Raw genomic sequence first — 19,449 nt, forward strand, 5'->3', positions numbered from 1 at the left:
CTGACCGGGACTAACAAATATTTACACAAAATTTATAGCACGCGCTTTTCGCTGCCCCCTCGGAAAACCCATTCCCGAAAGCGAACCAAAACGAACCCTCGGATAAGGGTAAGCCATGGTCGAAAAGTTGACAAACAATGCGTGGCACAGGGCCGGTTGGAAAAAATCAGTTCAAAATTAAAATTTGCCTTCGCCGACTAACGAAACAAAAGCTGACACGGGAAATGGAAATGGGCAACCGGGTGGGGGCAATGACGTACTCCGGCGAAAGTCACGTTTCATGGGCAAAAATTATGAAAATGCCAAAAAAGACGCATAATTTCAAGTTTGATCCCTGATCCCTCCTGACCCCTGACCCCGTGAAGCAGATTGAGGCCTCTGTGCCTTCGCCTGATTGCTTTGGCAAATGAGGCGTTTTTAATTAATTCATCAGACATTCAGACACTCGGACGTCCAGACATCGAAGCCAAATGAGTCGTGGCATTTAAATTAATTGAATTTGGCACACAACAATTAGCCAAAGAATCAACATGCACACCACTCAACAAATTTAGTTCGGTTCGTTAAAGATTTCCATTTTAGATTTAAGTCGGCGCGGAAATCGCGATGACTGCTGTTGATTTTCCGAATTTGTAAATGACTGCGAGATTTCGCATAATTTTGCGGCCTCTCGGATTGACGTCGGTTGTCAGGACTTTCGGCTTAATTAGAAACTCGTCTTTGGCAAATGCAAAATTCGCCTTGGTTTGCCTGTGGAAAATCATCGTCCTTATCCTCGTCCTCGTCCTCGTCCTCGTCCTTGTCCTCGTCAGCAGTCTGTCGCTCTGTCAAGGGCTTAAATCAGTACACAAAATCATCAAACTCCGTGCCACCCATCAGGGATACGGGACGTGGGACTTATGCTCCTCGCACACTCATTAAAATTCAACAAAATTGTTGCCAAATTAACTCAAACATAAGCGAGCAATAATTTCCATATTTTCCCTAGCTTACTTGCTGGCGACAATAAAGGGACGACCAGCCCTGAAATAACAAAAAAAAAAAAATCAACCAAACTACCCAATGAAAACACAAATATTGAAACAGACGGCAGCGGCAAACTTTACGGAAAGTGTTAATTACATGCACAAGCTTAAAGTTGGAACTTTAATACGACCCTGGAGAATTTCAGAGCCGACCCTTCCGCCTCAGGACCTTTATGGAACTTTTTGAGTACATACAAAATCGAGGGACACCCGAATCGCCAGGTGTATAATTATGCAGGTTAAAGCTACTGAACATATTAAACTAAAGTCTCTTTCTTATGTGTAAGAATAAATATTTTGCAGCCCTTAAAAACAGCTTTGTGTGCAAGCATTCATGGAATCTCTTATTATTAAATCGCTTAGTTATTAAATCGCACTTGAATTTCAGTTTTGTTGAATTGCAGGTATTACTGCACATTGCCAATGAAGATATGTGCAGCATGTAAATTGCCCCAATTCTCAATCACACCGTGCACTGATTGCTTAGACATCGGAATTGAGCATTATTCCACAGAAAATCATCAGATTTCAATAAACATTCAATCGATAGCCCTTGGATTTGAAGCTGCCATCTGCTCGAATGGAATTCAATTAGACGATGCGTAATCCCCCAGCACTTTGTCTCCAGCCTGGATTTAATTAAGCTCCTTTCTCGGCGATGTTTTTCAACCCTCACAGGCTCACAGCACTGCAATTTATATCTAATTCAGTTCAAAGATTTATTTACTATATCCCGTACTATGGGACTTTAATTAGCACTCCACTTGTTGGCAGATGGAACGGTTCGTTGGCGGGGAAATAAACACGCGGCAATGACACTGAAAGTGGCCGCGTTGCATTGAGTAGGAGTGAATTTTCCACGGGGGGTGGGCTAAGTGGGCGTGGACAAGTTCCAATGTCATACTGGCTGGTCAGAAAAGGGGCAGTAATGAGAAGGCAAAGCCCCTCCGGCGTTTGAAGAGCTTGTTGTGACTTCTTTTCTCGTCTTTTTTTGTTTTTTTTTTTTTGGTTGCGAGCTTGAGTTCGTTTCCTGGGTGTCCTTGTAGTTAAGCAGAATTTTAATTGATAAATTGCCACTTGGGCCATTACTTGTCGCTGCCGTGGCTCCAGGCGCCACCCTCGTTTTCCCACCAGCCCCATCATCACCCAGCCGTTTTCCCAGCCCCACATCGCTTTGAATAATTTGCAAAAGTTGCGACCAGAACGGAGGAAACTCATCGCCCGCTGTGGTGGCCTCTTTGGAGCTGCGCACCCACTTTTGGACGTGCTGTTAGTAGCGTTTACATCATCAAATGAAATACAATAAAATACTTGGACTCATTTAAAAAGCAATTAAATATTAAAAACACTTGTACAATGCCGACACTGCAAAGGGAAAAGCGAAAGGGAGCTTTGGTGACTTTTGGAATTTTGATTGTTTCTTTACGTTTCGCTTACAAGTTTTCGCCGGGGTGGAAAGCTGGTGGGGGTGGGGGGGATTCTGTGGTTTTATTTGAGTGATTATGCAATTAATTAAAATCTCTTCGCCTGTGGCTGAAGCCAAAAACTGAGCCGTGGGGATTTGGCTTCAACGAGTTCTCGTGCCACTCCAAGCCATGTAATTGAATTAAAATCGGAATGCGAAAGTAGCATAATCGAGTGCTAAGAAACGGGATGAATCAACTTTCTGGCCATTCGGGGACTTGTGCCCCAAATTTCCTTACCGGAAGTCAAGTTTATTTGGACAACCAGACAGGCGATTGGGTCAAAAAAAAGTCGAAACATAACTGAGAAAGAGGAACTTGGAAAGGAGTTGGGGCAAAACAATGGCTTGGGGATATGGGGAGGATGGAAAAGCACACATAACCGTTCAGTTATTCCATTAATTTGATTAGAGTTTCTGTCGGATCTGAAGATAAGACGAAAAGCAAGGGAAAACAAAGAAAAGGCGGGAAGTTGCCGAATCGAATCAAAAGATACTTCGATACATAGATAGATTTTTTTGCAAAAGTTTCGATTTTCAAGAGAGCAATAAGTAAGCAAAAGTGTTAGTCGAACGAAAAAGTCTTAGAGTAAGATAAAAATTGCTTATGATAAATTTATAAGTATAAAACAAAGTAAAAAATAATTTCATCGTCTAATTACAAACTTATCTAAGAACTTATCTAATTAATTTAAAAAATAAACTAGACGGGTGAAATTCTGCTATGTTGTGGAAAAAAAGTTATGGGACACTGTGCTGCCCATCAGACGAATTTATTAAAACCCTTTTCAAGAGCATAACCACTCAACAACACGCGCAAGACAAAAACTGCACGAAAACAGGGAATTTTTCATGGGGGAGCGGAAGCCATCTCATCCACGTGGACACACCTTATGAAGTGGTGCTATTAACTACGGCCTTACGCTGGGCAACTTATGCCTCATAAGAATTTAACGCCCGAATGCTCAAATTGTCAATAAGGAACTTGGCACGCCCACTTCGCGGTGGGGCTATCTGTCTGGCTAAGCCAAGTTGGCAACATTTTATGCCACCTCAGTTACACACACACACTACGGTTGGCATTAAACGGCAATGTCCACGCGTTTTCATTAAGCCAAGTTTCGGCGTGGCCAAAACGAACAACGAGGCCTGGCAATCATTTTTTATGGAGCTGCGCGGCCAGCGCATCAAAAACCCATTTGGCCGCCATTAACTTGATTGAGTCCGAGCTGTGCGAGCGTTGTTCCCGGGTTTTTCCTCTTTTTTTTCGCGTTTTTTCCTTAACTTTTGCCACTTTTCGGGGGCGTTGCAAATGAAAATTGATCATGGCTTGGTGTCCCTTCCATGTTTACAACTAATATTTCTGAGGATTTCTGAGGTGATGCGATCGGCGGTGACTTCGGGGCCATTAGTTGTCATTAGTGGGCATTTTCTTAATTAAACTTTACCCCCCAATCAGTCATTAGAGCGTGTTTGCCGTTTTATTCGCAGTCGCTATCTTTCCACTCATTTGTCATCTGGCCCACGGCATCTGCAATCCAGCAGTTGTTTGCTAATTAAAGGACCAAGTCCACGCTTCGGCCTCCCATTGCCAATGCCAAGATTGTGGTCCTATCAGACAGACGTGCTCATCCACTCCTCCAGTGTTTGGCCCCCAAGGGGTTGACCTACTTCGGTGGCCAGGTGCTCAAGCACTCCCACTGATTTGCTACTGCGCCGCAAATTGGCTTTATTCAAGCTCTCGAATAACCTCAAGATTGCCTCAGTTTCTTGAAGGTTTTGCTCAATAAACATTGAAAGGGATTAGTTCATTATTATATATAAATAAATTTGAACAATCATCATTGTCAGCTTGGTAAGTAAAAATCTAAATAGTTCGATAGTGCTTTAAAGTATGTTGAGCTCACTTAAGGCTTATTTAACACATGTCGAGCAAATCCCTGGCATACTCTGTCCCTTGAGCCAATTACTCAGTGGGGTCTCTTCCTGGAATGCCAAAACTTCTGTCTCCAGATTCGATTATGGCTGCGCCTTAACCCTTAGGATTGACATCCAAAAACTCGGTGCACAACCGGCTTGCAGCTGAATCCAACTGTCACAGGACAGCATATTTAAGCTCAGTTGGCTTACACAAAATAAATAAATGTGATTTGTCATTTTGCAAAACATGAAATGGAAGCAGTTGGAACAGGACGAGTAAACTGTTCGGGAGAGAGCATTAAATTGCAGTCAAATGGCACGCTGTGTGCATTCCAAATGCCAAGGATCCTGGGCATCCAGATCCAGGACGAGGGCGGGCGGGGATGTATTAAATTATTCGAGCGTGCAGCAACCAGACGGAGATACTTTCGTATGCAACACTGAGCAGTCCGTCCAAGTCCAAGTCCACATACACACACTCGGCTGTTTGCCAGGCGACTTTTGCCAGATCAAATAAATGTTGTCTCATGCACGAGGACCAAGCCAGCGAACCTTGGACAGGAGGCTAAGCTGCAGAATGCCTCCTCATCAGCAAATCAGCTTCAGCATCAGCATAAGCATCAGAATCAGCATCTCAATCTCAGCAGCAAGTCTGGGCCAAGTTAAGAGCCATATAAAATTCATTTGGCACAGCAAAGCAACGAGCTGCAAATGAAATGGCGAAACAAGCGTGTTGAAGCCACCTGTCAGTCCAGTTCGACAGGTGACATAGGAAGTGGGAGCAAGTGGGTCAGTCGGAGATTCGGATGGGAAATCTACCGAAAAAGTGAAGGACCTCACCTCACATTGACCTTCAATGGCTATAAAGTTGTGCAAGTCAACAAGGAGTTGACTTTGGGCAAATATTCAAATAAGATAAAATTTAATTTGAAGTCACTTTGTTTTCAAGTATTCATAGGAAGCTCAATTTTCCGAGTAATTTATATTGGTACTGTTTTGTTTGCTTAATTTGAAAGACTTAGATTTGATATGTTAGCTACATAAAAAGAATATGTATTGTACGTATTTAATTGCATATACATGTACGATAAACAAATTCACTCCTCTTCGTCACCCGGCATTTGGTTGTCATCCTTCGCAGTCATTTTGTATTTGTGACACGGTTGAATAATGACGAAGGAGCAGACCAAGTCCGAGCTAATACTCATCACTCCGCCGGCATTGTTCATGATTCCGCAATAGTTGGGGGCCGAAAATAAGGTGACCAGTTGGCGGTTGGCAAAGAACTCGTATCCGTCCTCCACAACCTCATGGGCGCGAACCATAAGGTGCAAGTCGAAGGCTTTGAGAAAATCCCGCACTATGACCTCATCGAAGGTGAAGCTCACACCACGATCGTTGTATCCCCAGCCTTCGGTGGTGTGATTTATATCCGCCCAAAGGAGATCGCACAGGATGCCCTCATCCGGAATATCGGTGGGTCGCTGAATATGATTGATCTGTTGCAAATTCCGGAGCGATGGACTCAGTCCTCCGTGGCAGCAGAAGATGCGCTCACCCACCAACGCGGCCACCGGAAGCCAGTTGAAGCAATCCGTGAAACTGTGCCACAGACGCACAGTGTGCTTACGTTTGATCTCGTCGTAAAATCCGTACGTTTTATTTATACTGGCGCACTCGTGATTGCCGCGAAGCAAGAAGAAATTTAGCGGATATCTAACCTTGTAGGCGAATAGCAGACAGATCGTTTCCAGCGATTGCTTGCCCCGGTCCACATAGTCACCGAGAAACAAATAGTTAGCTTTGGGTGGAATGCCGCATGCCTGGAAAATCCGCAGGAGATCCGTAAACTGGCCATGAATATCGCCGCATATTTTCACCGGAGCCTGCAGTTCCAGCAGCATCGGTTGCCATTTGATCACTTCACGAGTCTGTTGAATGAGTCTCTCTATTAGTTCCTCCTTTAGTGTGCAGTCATTTCCATCCAGGGATGTGAGCTCCTTTATGATGCAATCTGTTTCTTCAGTAGTTAAGATGGCCATCGTATTCCATTAGCTTTGTGTGAAACGTACAACGAAAAATTTGTGTAATTTAATGTGACAATTGTTAGAAAGGAAGTGATTTTTGTTTGCAAAATAGTAGTAGTGAAATTAAACATATTTAGAACTTGAGACTATTTTTATGCATGTGAGGATTATCTTCTAGCTCTGCACTTTCCACAAAATCCACATCGGATTTTAGCCCAGACTTGACTGGGCTTAAAGCAGAAGCGTTAAAGTGCAAAAGATTTATGGAATTTATTTATGTGCCAGTTAAAATGGCTCCAACGGTGGGTGGTGGTGGGGGTGGGCGTGAAATGGGGGGTAGTGAAGGCCGTCGTCATCATCGTCGCCGTCGTCCTCATCATCATCATCATCATCTAGGTTGTCGTCATCGTCATCTCCATCAGAAGCGCCATCACAATTTTCGTTGCGGCGGTGTGGACGTAAGCGGATTTGCGACAAAACTCATTCGCCATGGACACGATGCCACGCCCACACCGCCCAACGAACTCAGACCACCTCCACACCCTTGAGTGGACCCCCCTTTGGGCCAACAAGTTTGGCTTGGCTTGAATCGCTCGGCTGGTCAAAACCTCCGACGTCTTTGCCGCTTGTTAGCAGTTGACAGCAAAGAGCGACGGGGCTAAATCCTGTTAAAATTTAGTGCAAAATAAGATAGAATGCTGGATGCTTAGCCGGGGAAAAGGAAAGTAAATTATTCGTTCTTCACTCTCATTGAATGCTGCTGTGTTCGTACTACGTAGATTTTTCCGCTTTTCTTTTGCCCCATTCACTTTCGCACTGCTTTCTCCCCTGCACTTTCCATTGGAAAGGAAAATATAAAAATATAAAATAAATAAAATAAAGTTCCGGACTGGTCATATACATAAGTTTCGCCATTTTATTCGCTCAAGACCGACCAACATAAATATCTTTGTATTCCGCTGGCCCATAAATTGTCGCCGAAAGCTCCGAAAACAATAAAAATAAATGAACTTGAGTGAGTCTTTGCACTGGAACCGAAAATGAAACCGAAACCGAAACCGAGAGACCCGAAAATATAAAAAAAGAAGCCCCAAATTGGAACTGGAACTCGAAACGAGGCAATTTGATGTTGATTATTACTCGTCCTTCTAGTGGGAATTACTTTTCTCGGCTATGGTTTATGTCTTCCCGGCTATTTTGGCTATTAGTATTTATGGGCCTGTCCACTGCCGACCAAAATCGCATTCTAAATGATAAAGAATTTGTGGCGCATATGTCTTCATCAGCTGGATGGAAAAAGTGACAGAAATAAACTAATAAAATGCATTTAGACGGACATCTTGCTTGAATCATTATTTTACGGAAAACACATGTTGAATTTAAATTTTTTAATTTTTACGCACATTATGATCTTGCTATTAATTATTATTATTTAACAAGCTGTGATCAAAAAATATTACTAGTTTCCCAAAATTATTCGACCTCTCGTCAATTTACCAATACTTTCAAGAGATAGTCCTTCTTCGATTATGAATGTTTCAGCCTTGCTGTTATTTCCCAAAACAATCGAAATATGCAAATTGTTTCACCCATACAGGCTCATCATGTTTTCATTTCCAAAAAGTTGATTATTTCATCGTACATTGTACATTGACCACTTTTCCTATGAGTCTTCATTTTAGAACGGACTCCTTACCAAAAATGTGCTGCAGAGTTTGTGAAAGTTTCTATTAGCTACTTTACCCCTTTTTTTTGCTTTTCCTAGAAAATCAAAACAAAATTCATATAAATGCTATTATTTATGAGGCTGGCGGGGAATGCGGGGCACTGGAGGACACATGAACCGGACAACAATTGAGAGAGTTGCCAAGGCTACAGGACATTGGGGGGCGGAAAGGTTGCTCCTAAGTCCCTACACGTGCTCTGAACTTCTTGGTTTCCTCCCGTACTAAAGTACTTGATGCAATGCGCGTGGACCCAGTGCACTGGGAGAAAATATCATATACAATCTAAACTCTGCTGTATTATGTCATGTTATGTTAAACAAAGGTTCCTTCCAAGTTGGCTTATAAATTTGGTTGAATTTGGTTATAAGATGAAAAACACATTTTTCTCACTGTGTACTGCTCAACTTGCCACTCGACTTATTCGCCAGCCCGTGTCGGTCTTCTTTGGTTGAAGGAGGGGCATCTAGAAAGCAATAACAAATGGCGACAGTTAGGGTGTGGAATGCAGTTGTATTTCACTAGCTTTTTCCATTGCTCCACTCGCTTTTGGCTTAACATTTCACTTTTCACTCGAGCTCCATCTCCCTCAGCCGGGTTCATTTTGCACTTTTTAGTGCTCCGTGTCTGATTCAGAATCAGCTCCTTCTACACGTGTCGGTGACATTTCCCCGGGCGTGCATCCCATAAATATTTGCAAATGGTTACTCACATCGAACTTGTTTGATTTGCCAGTGGTCGAGGAGAATGGAAGTTGAAGTGCTGAAATTGAGAACTCACTCTGCACTGGGCCAATTAGTAATGACGCGCTCCAATTTACAACAATTGCCTTAATTTATGTTATGCAACTTCAATTTGTTGTATATATAATACTCGACGATATTTGAAAATTTAATATGGCAAATAATTGAATTCATAGTTTCAAATAGTTTCGTTAAGTAACTAGAACAGGAAAATAATTTCATTTTTTGATCCCATTCCAGTCCGATGAAACTTTAATTTTTTAGCTCACTCATTTATCAGGGCAATAAAACATTTATACTTAGCCAAGCAAACAGCAAAACTGAATAATGAAAAAATCCAAATTCACAACTGGTTTAATGCACTTAAAATCTGGTATCAAGTGGTGCAGAAGAGGGACATCAATAAATGCAATCTGTAAGCAAACTTTGAGTGCTCGACAAAATCTGCCCCGGCTGTCCGGGTCTTGACAACTTAATGTCGGGCTAGAAAACAATTTGCATGGCCTGGGAAATGCCAGCTGAGGCCACAAATAAATATTGAAACCGAAAAAGGATTTCGTGGCCAGGACCGCAGGGGTAAAATGGAACTCTGCTGGTCCCAGGGGCCTTCAAGTCGGCCTCATAATCTGATGCTAGTTATAAACTCCCAGCCAGCGGCCGGACCAAACCAAAGTCATTTATATTTGTGCCCAAAGAGTCTTGGATTTCACAGCAGCAGGAGTAGGAGCAGGAGCAGGAGCAGCAGTTGGAGCAGGAACAGAAGTAGCAGCAGCCGGAGCTGGCAAATATAATCATTCATGGTTTTCAGAGCATGAATCACATGCAAATGGGCAGGGCCGGTGGCCCGTTGTGTTGCCTGTGCAAATAGATTCATAAATCAGTATGAAAATATTATTTGATTTCCGTTTTCACAAAATGCCACAAAAGAAGGCATACCTCCCGCACTTTTCCGTACCCTTATCGGTGTCCAAATCCGAATTCTGAGACGTTGTCGGAAGCTACTAATTGGAGCATAAAGTACCAGCAACAAATGTCCGGGCATTATTATTATTTTTGCCTGCTGAATGGTCAATACCCTTATGAAATTTGAATAAAATTTGCATGACTATGGTGCAAACTTGAAAGTGAATAAAGAATGAGTGCCGAATAAAAAAAATGTATTGCTTGAGAAATAAAAGAAGAAGTGACTATTAGCACAAGGACATGAACTCACACAAATTGTATGAGTAAGGAAAACTTTGATTATTCCAAATATGCCCAACTCTATCGTGCAAAACCAAATAAATAATATAAAAATATACACCATATTCGATTGTGTTCGAATGAAATTCAGGCCAAAGAAACAGAGTATTTATGCTCCTGCACAAACGAAGGAAACTCATTTTTTACCAACTTCCCTTGGCGGAAGCAAAATGTTGACATTGCGTCATGCGGCCTGTGAATTATGTGTAGTATCTCTGGCTTAGGCCATTGGCAGTGCAACAATGAGCACTTCCGCCTGTCTGTAGCGCCTTTATGTATCCGCAGGGATTGCGACTTCCCTGTCCTTGGTTTTCCATCTCGATTTTTTCATCGCAATCAAGCGGCGCATCCACAAAAGTATGCAACAGCATCTGGGCATCTGCGTGTGCATTTGTGCATTTGTGCATCTGCGCATCTGTGGATTTGTGCACTTGTGCATTCTCGCATGGCCAAATGTCGTGGTTCAAGTCGTGACAGTCGAAATGAGTTTCTTTCTGCTCATTGTGGCACAGCGGTTGGCTGTGTGGCAAGCTGCATCCCCGACCACTGCTTAATATTTCCGTTTGCACACTTGCTTATTTATTATGCTTCCGCCATCCTGCGGCGCCAAAGGGGCATAGAGAGCTCCCCGGTAAGTTGGCCTCGCTTATTTGCCCTAATGCCAACTCACTTGACTTGGCCCATTTGGCCAGGGAGTAGGGTTCTTGGTTCTTGGATCTTGGCACTCGGGACACAACTGGGAGTTGTCTGGCTCTCGGCTGCGTCATGTTAAGTGCCTACATAGGATAATCTGCACATCTCAAGTCAACTTTATACGGCCATTGTGGGGGGGCCTCCCATGGCCCCCGTTCTGCAGTCAAGCTGTGCAGTTGACTCGCAAGTCGAGTCGCCTGCGAGGCTTATCCTCATCGCCATTTTGTCTGCTCGGCTCGGCTCTGCTTTCGGCATTGGCATTTTCCGCCACCACAGTTTTTCCCCCCCTTTGGCCGCTCCCTACTGTCGCCTTAAGTAATTAGCATGTCGAGCTCTGGCGGGTCCGATGTGGGGCAAAGTGGGTGGGCCAGGCCGACAGGAGGTGCAGAATGGACCCACAGCTGGTTCTGACAACCGCTGAGCCAGTGCACAGCGGGGGCACGGTGGGGCCAATCATCCGCTCAAGTTGCAGCGAGCGGACACGGAAAGAAAGAAATGGCAGGAAAATTCCTCAATACCAAGAATCTGATACGATAGATACCACAAAATTAAAATAGTATTTCTACTAACTTAAAGTAGCAATATTTAAACTAAGTTCAAATAATACAGCTATTCATTATTATATTTTTTTAATGCCTAATTTGGCAGCACATTATCCTCCTTTAGGTTTCATCTAATAATATTTATATAATATATAACTTTTGCTTTCAGTGATTGATCAGCATCTCAGATCGCATGCACTGACTGCCTATTAGGTTTCGATTGGCAACCGTATGAAATGAAGCCAATCAATCGGGAGTCGCATGTTGCCTTGCTGGTGCTACTGTTGCACATGTTGATGCTGCTGCTACTGTTGCTTCTGCTGCTGCTGCGGCGGGACAGATCGGCGGACAAGTAGGCTACAGCTCGTGCTTGGGTAATCGCAAAAGGCAACAATGTTGGTTTTCGATTCGCGTGTCGGTGCCACAGGTAGTTTTCACGTTTGGCCACGTGCCGCATGGCTAATTATGTACGTGACTCACCTGGAAGTTTACCTTCCAACCGCCACTGTTGTTTTTTCGTGCTGAGCATGTCATTGACATCATTAAGCTCTTTGGCAGATTTGTCTAAATTTCCAATTGATTTCCCAGCAAAGATGTGTGCTGCACACTCGATGCCATTTCGATTCCCGATTGCCGAGGCACATAAAATTTCCACATCTCACAGCTTCCTCTTTTCCATTTTATTTGCCCTTTTCCCGGCCACGTTTGATGTCATCGCTGATTCTGTGGTCGCAGCGGGTTCGTCTTCTAAGGTGCTTACCACATCGGCGACATTGACATCGCAGGTGTTGGGGTTCCGAGTTAACAAGAAAATTGTTGTTTCTGTCGCCTTGTTGTGGCACATACAGCAGCAGTCACACGTGTTATGCCTTCGAAAAGTATTTTAGCAAAACTTCATTGAAGTTCTATATACAAAACCACAACCAACTTTTAAACAATTAAACAATCGAACAAGAAACTGTGTGACTTGAGAGACATCTTATTCAATAATAAGTGAAATGCTGCATTATCTTACAGTTCCAGGATTTCTTAGCTATATGAAAGTGTGATTATGATCATGAAACCTTTTATAGTATATTTATTTCCTAGAATTGCAACAAATTTTTTCCCCTTTTCCCCAACTATTAACTATTGTTTTGCCCTCCATTGTGCGTCTGCGAGTGTCGTTACAATTTTCCATCAAACAGAGAGGCGAACTTTCATGTTATTGAAAAGCGTATGGGAACGAAGGGAAAACAACCTTAATGCTAAAAAATATCAAATGACTCCGACTTCGTCGTTTTCACAGGATGTGTGTGAATCTTTTCCCACTCTTTGTGCGCACTTGTGTGTGTGTGTGGCAGTCTGTTTGCTAAGCATTTTTAAATGGATCCACCTGCGATTGCGAATGCGAGTGTGTGGGTGTGTTTGTATGTGCGAGTGAGTAGCACATAAGTTGCCTTTCATTGTTGCCTTTGTTTGTCCTGTGTGTCGCCAAGTGCGTTGATTAAATTTTCTGAAAACCCTCACAGGGCTTCGTTGTGTGTGTGTGAGTGTGTGATATCTTATTGCACGGCATTGTATTTCGTGTATTTTGCAAAGATTAAATGCTCGAGTGCGCAGCGCTTTGACAAGGTGATATAGTTTGATTTGGTGGCAGATACTCGCATATATTTGGCAGCCTGATTACGGAATTCGCCGTGAGCCACAGTAGCAATTTGCCAGCATCCATTTCATGGCCATTGCGTGTTTAAAAATAGCGTGTAACAAATTGTTTATAAATATTTGCTTAAGGGAAAGGCGTTGCAAAACACAGAACATGTGCTGCATTGAAAATATTTAACTTAAAGCTGTAAAATACATTTGAAATCGAGAGTGAGGCATACTTGGCATAAATGACATAGGGCCGAAATTGATTTCCGATCGATTTCAATCTCATCAACATCCTGCGCTGTCGCGGATTTGCGTCAAGTTCGTTATTTAAACATTTCGCGCGTTCGGGACTCTTCAGCTTTAAAAGCAATTTACATTCGATCTGACTTTCATCCTTTGCTCCCGTCGTTTAGGGTCCTTTGCCAACTGCATTACCACTACATTACACAAACACACACGCACGCAAGCAGCTCTGCCACTCATACATACGCAAGTTCGCAAGGACTTCGTCTCAATTGCATGGGAAATTTGCATAAGTTGCCAGCTGTCGTCTGGCGGCGTTTTCCGCTTTCCACGCTGCCACGCCCTTTTATTCTGCAGCTCGAAAGGCGCTCTGCAATTTAATGAGCAACTGCAGATACATCTTAAGCGGCAGTTAAACCCATTTTTCTCTGGTTTCGGGCAAATATTTGCTGCCCTCCCCGGGATGCATCCGAATGCAAATCGCAGTCCCAAAGGAGCCAAACCAATTGCCCCCACAAGTGCAAAAAAAAGATTCAGCCGAGAGAAAGTAAAGCGGCGAGGGTAAAAGGACGAGGGGAGCAACAACGAGCCACTAAACAGAATGCAATTTGCTTGTTTGACCCAAATTGTTGTGAGATTTGCCTTTCACCAACGGCAACGACTGAAGCAGCTCCAACTCTCCCGTTTTGGCCCTTTCCGCAGCTGCCTGTCTTTGGCCAAGTTTATCTTTTTGCAATTGTGCAGGCAGCGAAGGAAGCACCCACAGCAGCACAAGTAGAAGGAGTCCGCACCAGGCTCATCCTGCCGGTCGGATAACAATGGAGCGTTACTTTCACTTTTCCCATTGTTTGGCGCCAACTGCATTGCATATTTTCCTTGCACTTGCTCGAACACTGAGAGAGAAGTTGGCTATATTCATTCGTTGTTATTGTTATTTTTATGGAAACAAATAATATTGTGGATACACAGCTATAGGTTTTCCTGTATGCTCCTTTTTACATGCATACACTCATTTTCCACCTCAAAATTTCACTTGGTCCTTCTTACTTATCATATTAAATATTATTAAATTTTCATTAGGCATTATGAAAACATTCTTAAATATATGAAAAACTGGCAAGGACTTAGCTCTTTTGAATGCTCTATACTTAATTGTCTTTATACATTTAGGGTTTTTCCATCAAATTCCCATATTATTGACACAGAAGATCGTATTTCTCTGATGTCAAGCCTATTTTTCTCAGTGCATGACCCCACATATATATCCCTGCAAGCCGGTTGCATTCTGAAAAGGGTTCAACAGGCGAGTGCAGGGCGATAAGCACGCAGACACCTGCAGACCTCTGCGAAGGCACGTTCTGCATTTCGTTTGCATTTTCGGTTGCGATTATTGGCACTTTAAATGTTAACTCCGCCCGACTGAACCGCCAGGGCAATTGAAATAAAAGCCAGGCCAAAACAAAAAGGAAAGGCGGCATTTGTTGTTCTTATTCTGATTCGAATGCGCAGTCTTATTCCATTTGAATTGAGGTGGATTGGTTGCCAGGTACGGGGTGGAGTAATTTTGTTTCGCTTGCTTTTCCAAAGTTTGACAAGCGGCCTGGGGCCAAGTGCTGCACATACATATATATATATACTTAAACAAGACACTGCGTATAAAAGTTGGTGGAGAAAGGAGCAAAGTGGCATCCAGCTTTGTTAATTTCCTTTAGGAATTCCAAGGCCAAGTTACTGGAACTTGTGAGTTTCGACGGTGCCGGCTGTTGCTTCCCACATGGCTTTCTAATGTCTTAAGAGCGAGTTTTGGCTAATAAGCCCCACTTATGTGATGAATTATTTACCTTTATTGAAAGCGCCCAGGCTACACCTTCATCCTCTTCTCCGCTGCATGTGCTTATAATTTATTTAAATAAGCCCCTATGACGTTTTTAATTCACTGACAATGATGTCAGCCACTGAGCCAAGAGTTTCGAATGGGGGGCCGGCTGGGTCGGTGGGCGTGGCAGAGCCCACAACCTTTGGCCTGGCATAATTTGAATATTTCTGGCATAAAAACAAGCGCACAAAACAAAATCAACAAACAACTTTAGCAACGACAACGTGGCCAAAAACAGCGGCAATGAGGGGGAGCCAAAATTATTCGTGGCCCCACCATTGGCATTATGGGGTCTCACATACCCTGCAATTTGCTGAAAATTGGCGGAGATTTAATATTATGTTTATTTTGCCAAAGAGAATTATGTATACAAGCAGTTAGTTTGATTACATTCTTAAATTTTGCCAGTGAAAAAGAAAAAATGACAGCTTATTGTGAGGCAGCCGAATGCACACTAAATTTTATGTGCTTGCAAATATTTTGTAATAATTTTTTCATTCATTTGTTGCAAAAAAAAAGGCAAATGTGAAAAATAAACTAACAACATTTCGTACTTTTTATGTAATGAAATTAAAGATCTGGATTACTTTCGGTAGCTTAAGAAAATGAAAATTTAAAATGTATTTCAACATAATAAGATGCATTTTTCCGCGAAGTAACTCAAGACTAAAGCAAATATATTTTGAAATTCCAAAACCAAGCTAACATGGCCATTTGAGTTTTTTTTTTGCCATAGGGACAAGGCCAACAAATGAGCGTAAGCAAAAATCTTGTCGCAGCGGAACAAAAAAAATGTTTACAATTTTTCTCGCGGAATTTGCAGCGTAATTTCTCTCAATTTCTGTGAGGCGGTAAGTGGGTGGTTGGGTTGGTTCTTGTGCTCCCACCCTATCAAGGTCCAATCCCCAGACCGCCGAGCCATTTGTTGTAGCCGCTAAATGTCAACGGGAGCTCCATGGAGCAACATGGCAGCTACAACATCATCTCGCATTTAATATGCGTGCGGCTGGCTGTTGTGGCAAATAATTCGCCTGATGATGATGGCCATGCTGGCGGAGAACTATAAATGCCGGCAGGTGGAAAGCGGCGACACTCGAGCTTCCTGCCGGAATGTGTTCGCTGTAAAAATTAGCATATTTAATGCGAGCAGCACGTTAGGTTATTAGAGACACATTCTCACCGTTCCATGGAGCGTGAAAAACGGGGATGCTTCCATGGGCGATGAGGTGGTGAGGGGGTGGCACTGGCGACATGGCCATGTTGCAGCATGTTAGACAATCACGCCCACACAAACGTTAAGTAAGCAGCAGCAACAACTAAAGCAGCGGCGAAAACAGCAGGCCGAAAGACAGACGACGGGCCTGAATTTTGCATAATGTTTCCTAGCAGCCAAAAGTCCTGACTTCAAGCGGGCTGCACTGAGCGAAAAAGTAGTAAGCTATGTTGATACGTGAGACAGTAATTCAAGACTCGCTTTCATAGAATGCAATGATTTAAGCTGCATCATTAATTAAAATCTTACTGGGTAAAAAGTTAACACCCTCTCATTATGAATTGGTATTTGAAAATCCAGGACACATTTCTCATTGTGCAGCAGTTGGGGGCAGGGCAATGAGCCTGTAAGCTACTTAGTTTTTATTACACTCAGCCGCATTTTTTATGCTCCAGTGCAGGCGGCAGTCCAAGCTGAAATCCCCAGTGAGCATGGGGCTCATTTCCTTCTGCGAAACGAGGAACCAACTGCCAGGAGCAGGAGGAATGTCCCTTTTTTGTGCTCAAATCTTTCACGCCACTCGAAAGTGCAAATTGCATGAAATGTTTTTGTTTCTCCGCCCGATGTGAGCTTTTGAGTCCTGTGCTTCAGTGTCCTTTGGCGGCGATCGCTTTAAGTTGCGGTAACGCTGCAAATATTAAATATAAATATCTGCCGCCAGCAGCAGCAGGCACCGCATGCAACAATAATCACGTCCTAGCCCCGCACGTCCTTCCAGAAAAAGGTGCACATTGCACCGCCATCGGGATATCCTGATATGACCGACCAGTTACACGTGTCGGTCTGCACCCGGATCGGGGTCTGGTTTTCGGTTTGGACTGGCTCCTGACACATGGCAGTGCAATTTTAAGTGCTGCGATAAGGGGACAGCAGCCAACGAGCGTGGTGGCCACCGTCGGCGATTGTGATTTTCATAATGCACTGAGAGAAAGCTAAAAGTAGTAGTAACATGTGATAACCATAATAACTCACTTCAATGTGGTAATACTATCTTAGGCGGCATTTAAGTACACTGCCCATATTTAAGTGTATATATTAAGTATTATTTTATTAGCCAGACTTAAGTACGAACTTTTTCCCAGTGCCACACTTTTTCGCCTCTCGCACACACGCACGCAGCCACGTGTCTGTGAGTGTCCTGGAGATGTTATCAATCATGGTTTCTGGTGTGGATAGTTGCGGATAGCGGCGCGGTCAGTTGCAGGGTCACGAATGTGGGTCGCTGGCTGGACACTGGCCGCTTGATCCTCTCATTAACGCTTTAACGCACAATTAAAGAAATTTGCAAATTTAATGCGTGGAATAAACTGGGTGAACGAACCGCTCTGTATACAACACGTGTCGGCTGCAAAAAATAAAAGTTTACTGAGACAAAAAGTTGGAACAAAGAAAAACAAAAAGGCAGCGGAATGAGATGATAAACTTGGATTTAACCTGCCAACGGGAATAATCCCGAAGGACATAAGTCCTTCGCCGACTGTAGGTATTTGTACTTGTATTGGACGAAAATAAATACTAAAGAAAGAAAAGCATTTGAAGCGTAGAATGGGTAACTTTGTACAAATTTAATTTTATTTTATTGAAAAAAACACAATAATTTACACCTATGACATAGTCATAGTAAATATAATTGATAATAACGCCAAGTGGTACAAGAAATTAAAAAATATTGAGCAATTTTTGCAGTTTTACGACCGTATTTTTATGAAACCCGCAATTTCCTCTATCGGAAGAAAAATTCATGGCCAAGCACTTACAGTACATTTTCCCAAATTTTTACGACCACTTCTACCAGAATAACATATTTTGGCTGGGCCCACAAAACAGCAAAAACATAGAGCGTTGGAGCTGCAAAACTTCACTTTTTATTGTGCCTTTTTATGCGTTTCTTTCTATTTGCTAGCAATTTCTCGTGTAACAATATTTTGTTTGTCTGCTGCCGCCGCCGTTGCAGCTGTTTTCCTTGTTAAGGTGCCAAAAAGCGTTTAGCAGTTTAACCGCTGACACACCCCAGCCAGCGCCATTGGCCTGGCCAACAGCTGCTGGGAGCATAGCATCTCAATCTTGGTCGGGTCTACTAGGGTCCTGAATCCGACGTTGAGTCTGGGTTTATGTTTCGCTTCGCAGGATGTAGCTCCATATCCCTCATATTCTCGTTGCGAGTGTGGATGTGTGGGTGGGTGCAGCGTGTCTGGCAGTACTTGAGCTGCTATATGGAACACACACAGACATGCACACTCACACACGCATCCTGCTCCTTTGTTGTGGGGAGAAATTTCACTTTTTGTTTGCTGGCACGCAGTGCTTGTTAGTGCGTCCGTAAGTATGCTACAGAAATTGTCAGAATATTACTTCGGCTTGCCGTTTGTCAACCCACCGAAAGAAAAATAAACAAAAAATCATGGGAATTTGAAACAAGCCAGGCATTGTTGGATTCTATTTAAGTTTCACTTTGAGCCCGGCACGGGATGCTTTTTAATGGCTCTAACTGTTAGAAATTGGCCAAAACTTAGGGTATAAACTGCAGATAATTCCCAGATAATAATATGGTGCGGGAGTATTACTTTCCACACAAGCGGCAGCTGCAATTGCCGGTAAAAGCCACAAGCAAATATGTGTAAACATCTTTGAAATTGGATTTGTGATGCATTCGCACAACGCCAAGTGCAGATTTGATTATTTGCCATGTGGCAAGCACTCGATTGCTTACAAACTCGGTTCGAAAAGTCACTTCTTCAGTGTGTGTTTGCTCAGTGCTTGTGGGGTTTTGGAATTTAGTATGTGGCCACGTGCATAACCCGAACCCAAAACTCAAATTTCCCTCTCAAAGAGCAGCACAAACAGTTGGCCAACAAAGTCAGGCAGTCAGCAGCAATTCGGGAATGTCAATATGGAAAATTGCATTATGATTTGCCATCACAGAGAATTATTACAAAATTGATTTCTTGACTTACGGGTCACCTTTGGCACTTTCTCATCAGTGAGAAGTCAGAAAACGTGAATAATTAATTCGCCAAATGACTGGCAACATTTGCCTAATGACTCTG

The 19,449-nt window shown here is 43.1% G+C and overlaps 1 protein-coding gene across 1 annotated transcript; it reads right to left on the minus strand.

The window, feature by feature from the left end:
- Positions 1-5,358: 5,358 nt before the first annotated feature.
- Positions 5,359-6,514, minus strand: LOC117136553 (serine/threonine-protein phosphatase PP-Y). The gene has a single exon (XM_033297507.1). The coding sequence runs from the start codon at positions 6,447-6,449 to the stop codon at positions 5,505-5,507; it is 945 nt and encodes a 314-aa protein (XP_033153398.1). The 5' UTR covers positions 6,450-6,514; the 3' UTR covers positions 5,359-5,504.
- Positions 6,515-19,449: the final 12,935 nt, after the last annotated feature.

The sequence above is a fragment of the Drosophila mauritiana genome, chromosome 2R (assembly GCF_004382145.1).
Source record: "Drosophila mauritiana strain mau12 chromosome 2R, ASM438214v1, whole genome shotgun sequence".
In the NCBI taxonomy this organism is placed as follows: domain Eukaryota; kingdom Metazoa; phylum Arthropoda; class Insecta; order Diptera; family Drosophilidae; genus Drosophila; species Drosophila mauritiana.

What these genes read in the sequence shown, in the direction of transcription:
- LOC117136553 (XM_033297507.1), bottom strand. Translation starts at nt 6,449, where the DNA reads ATGGCCATCTTAACTACTGAAGAAACAGATTGCATCATAAAGGAGCTC.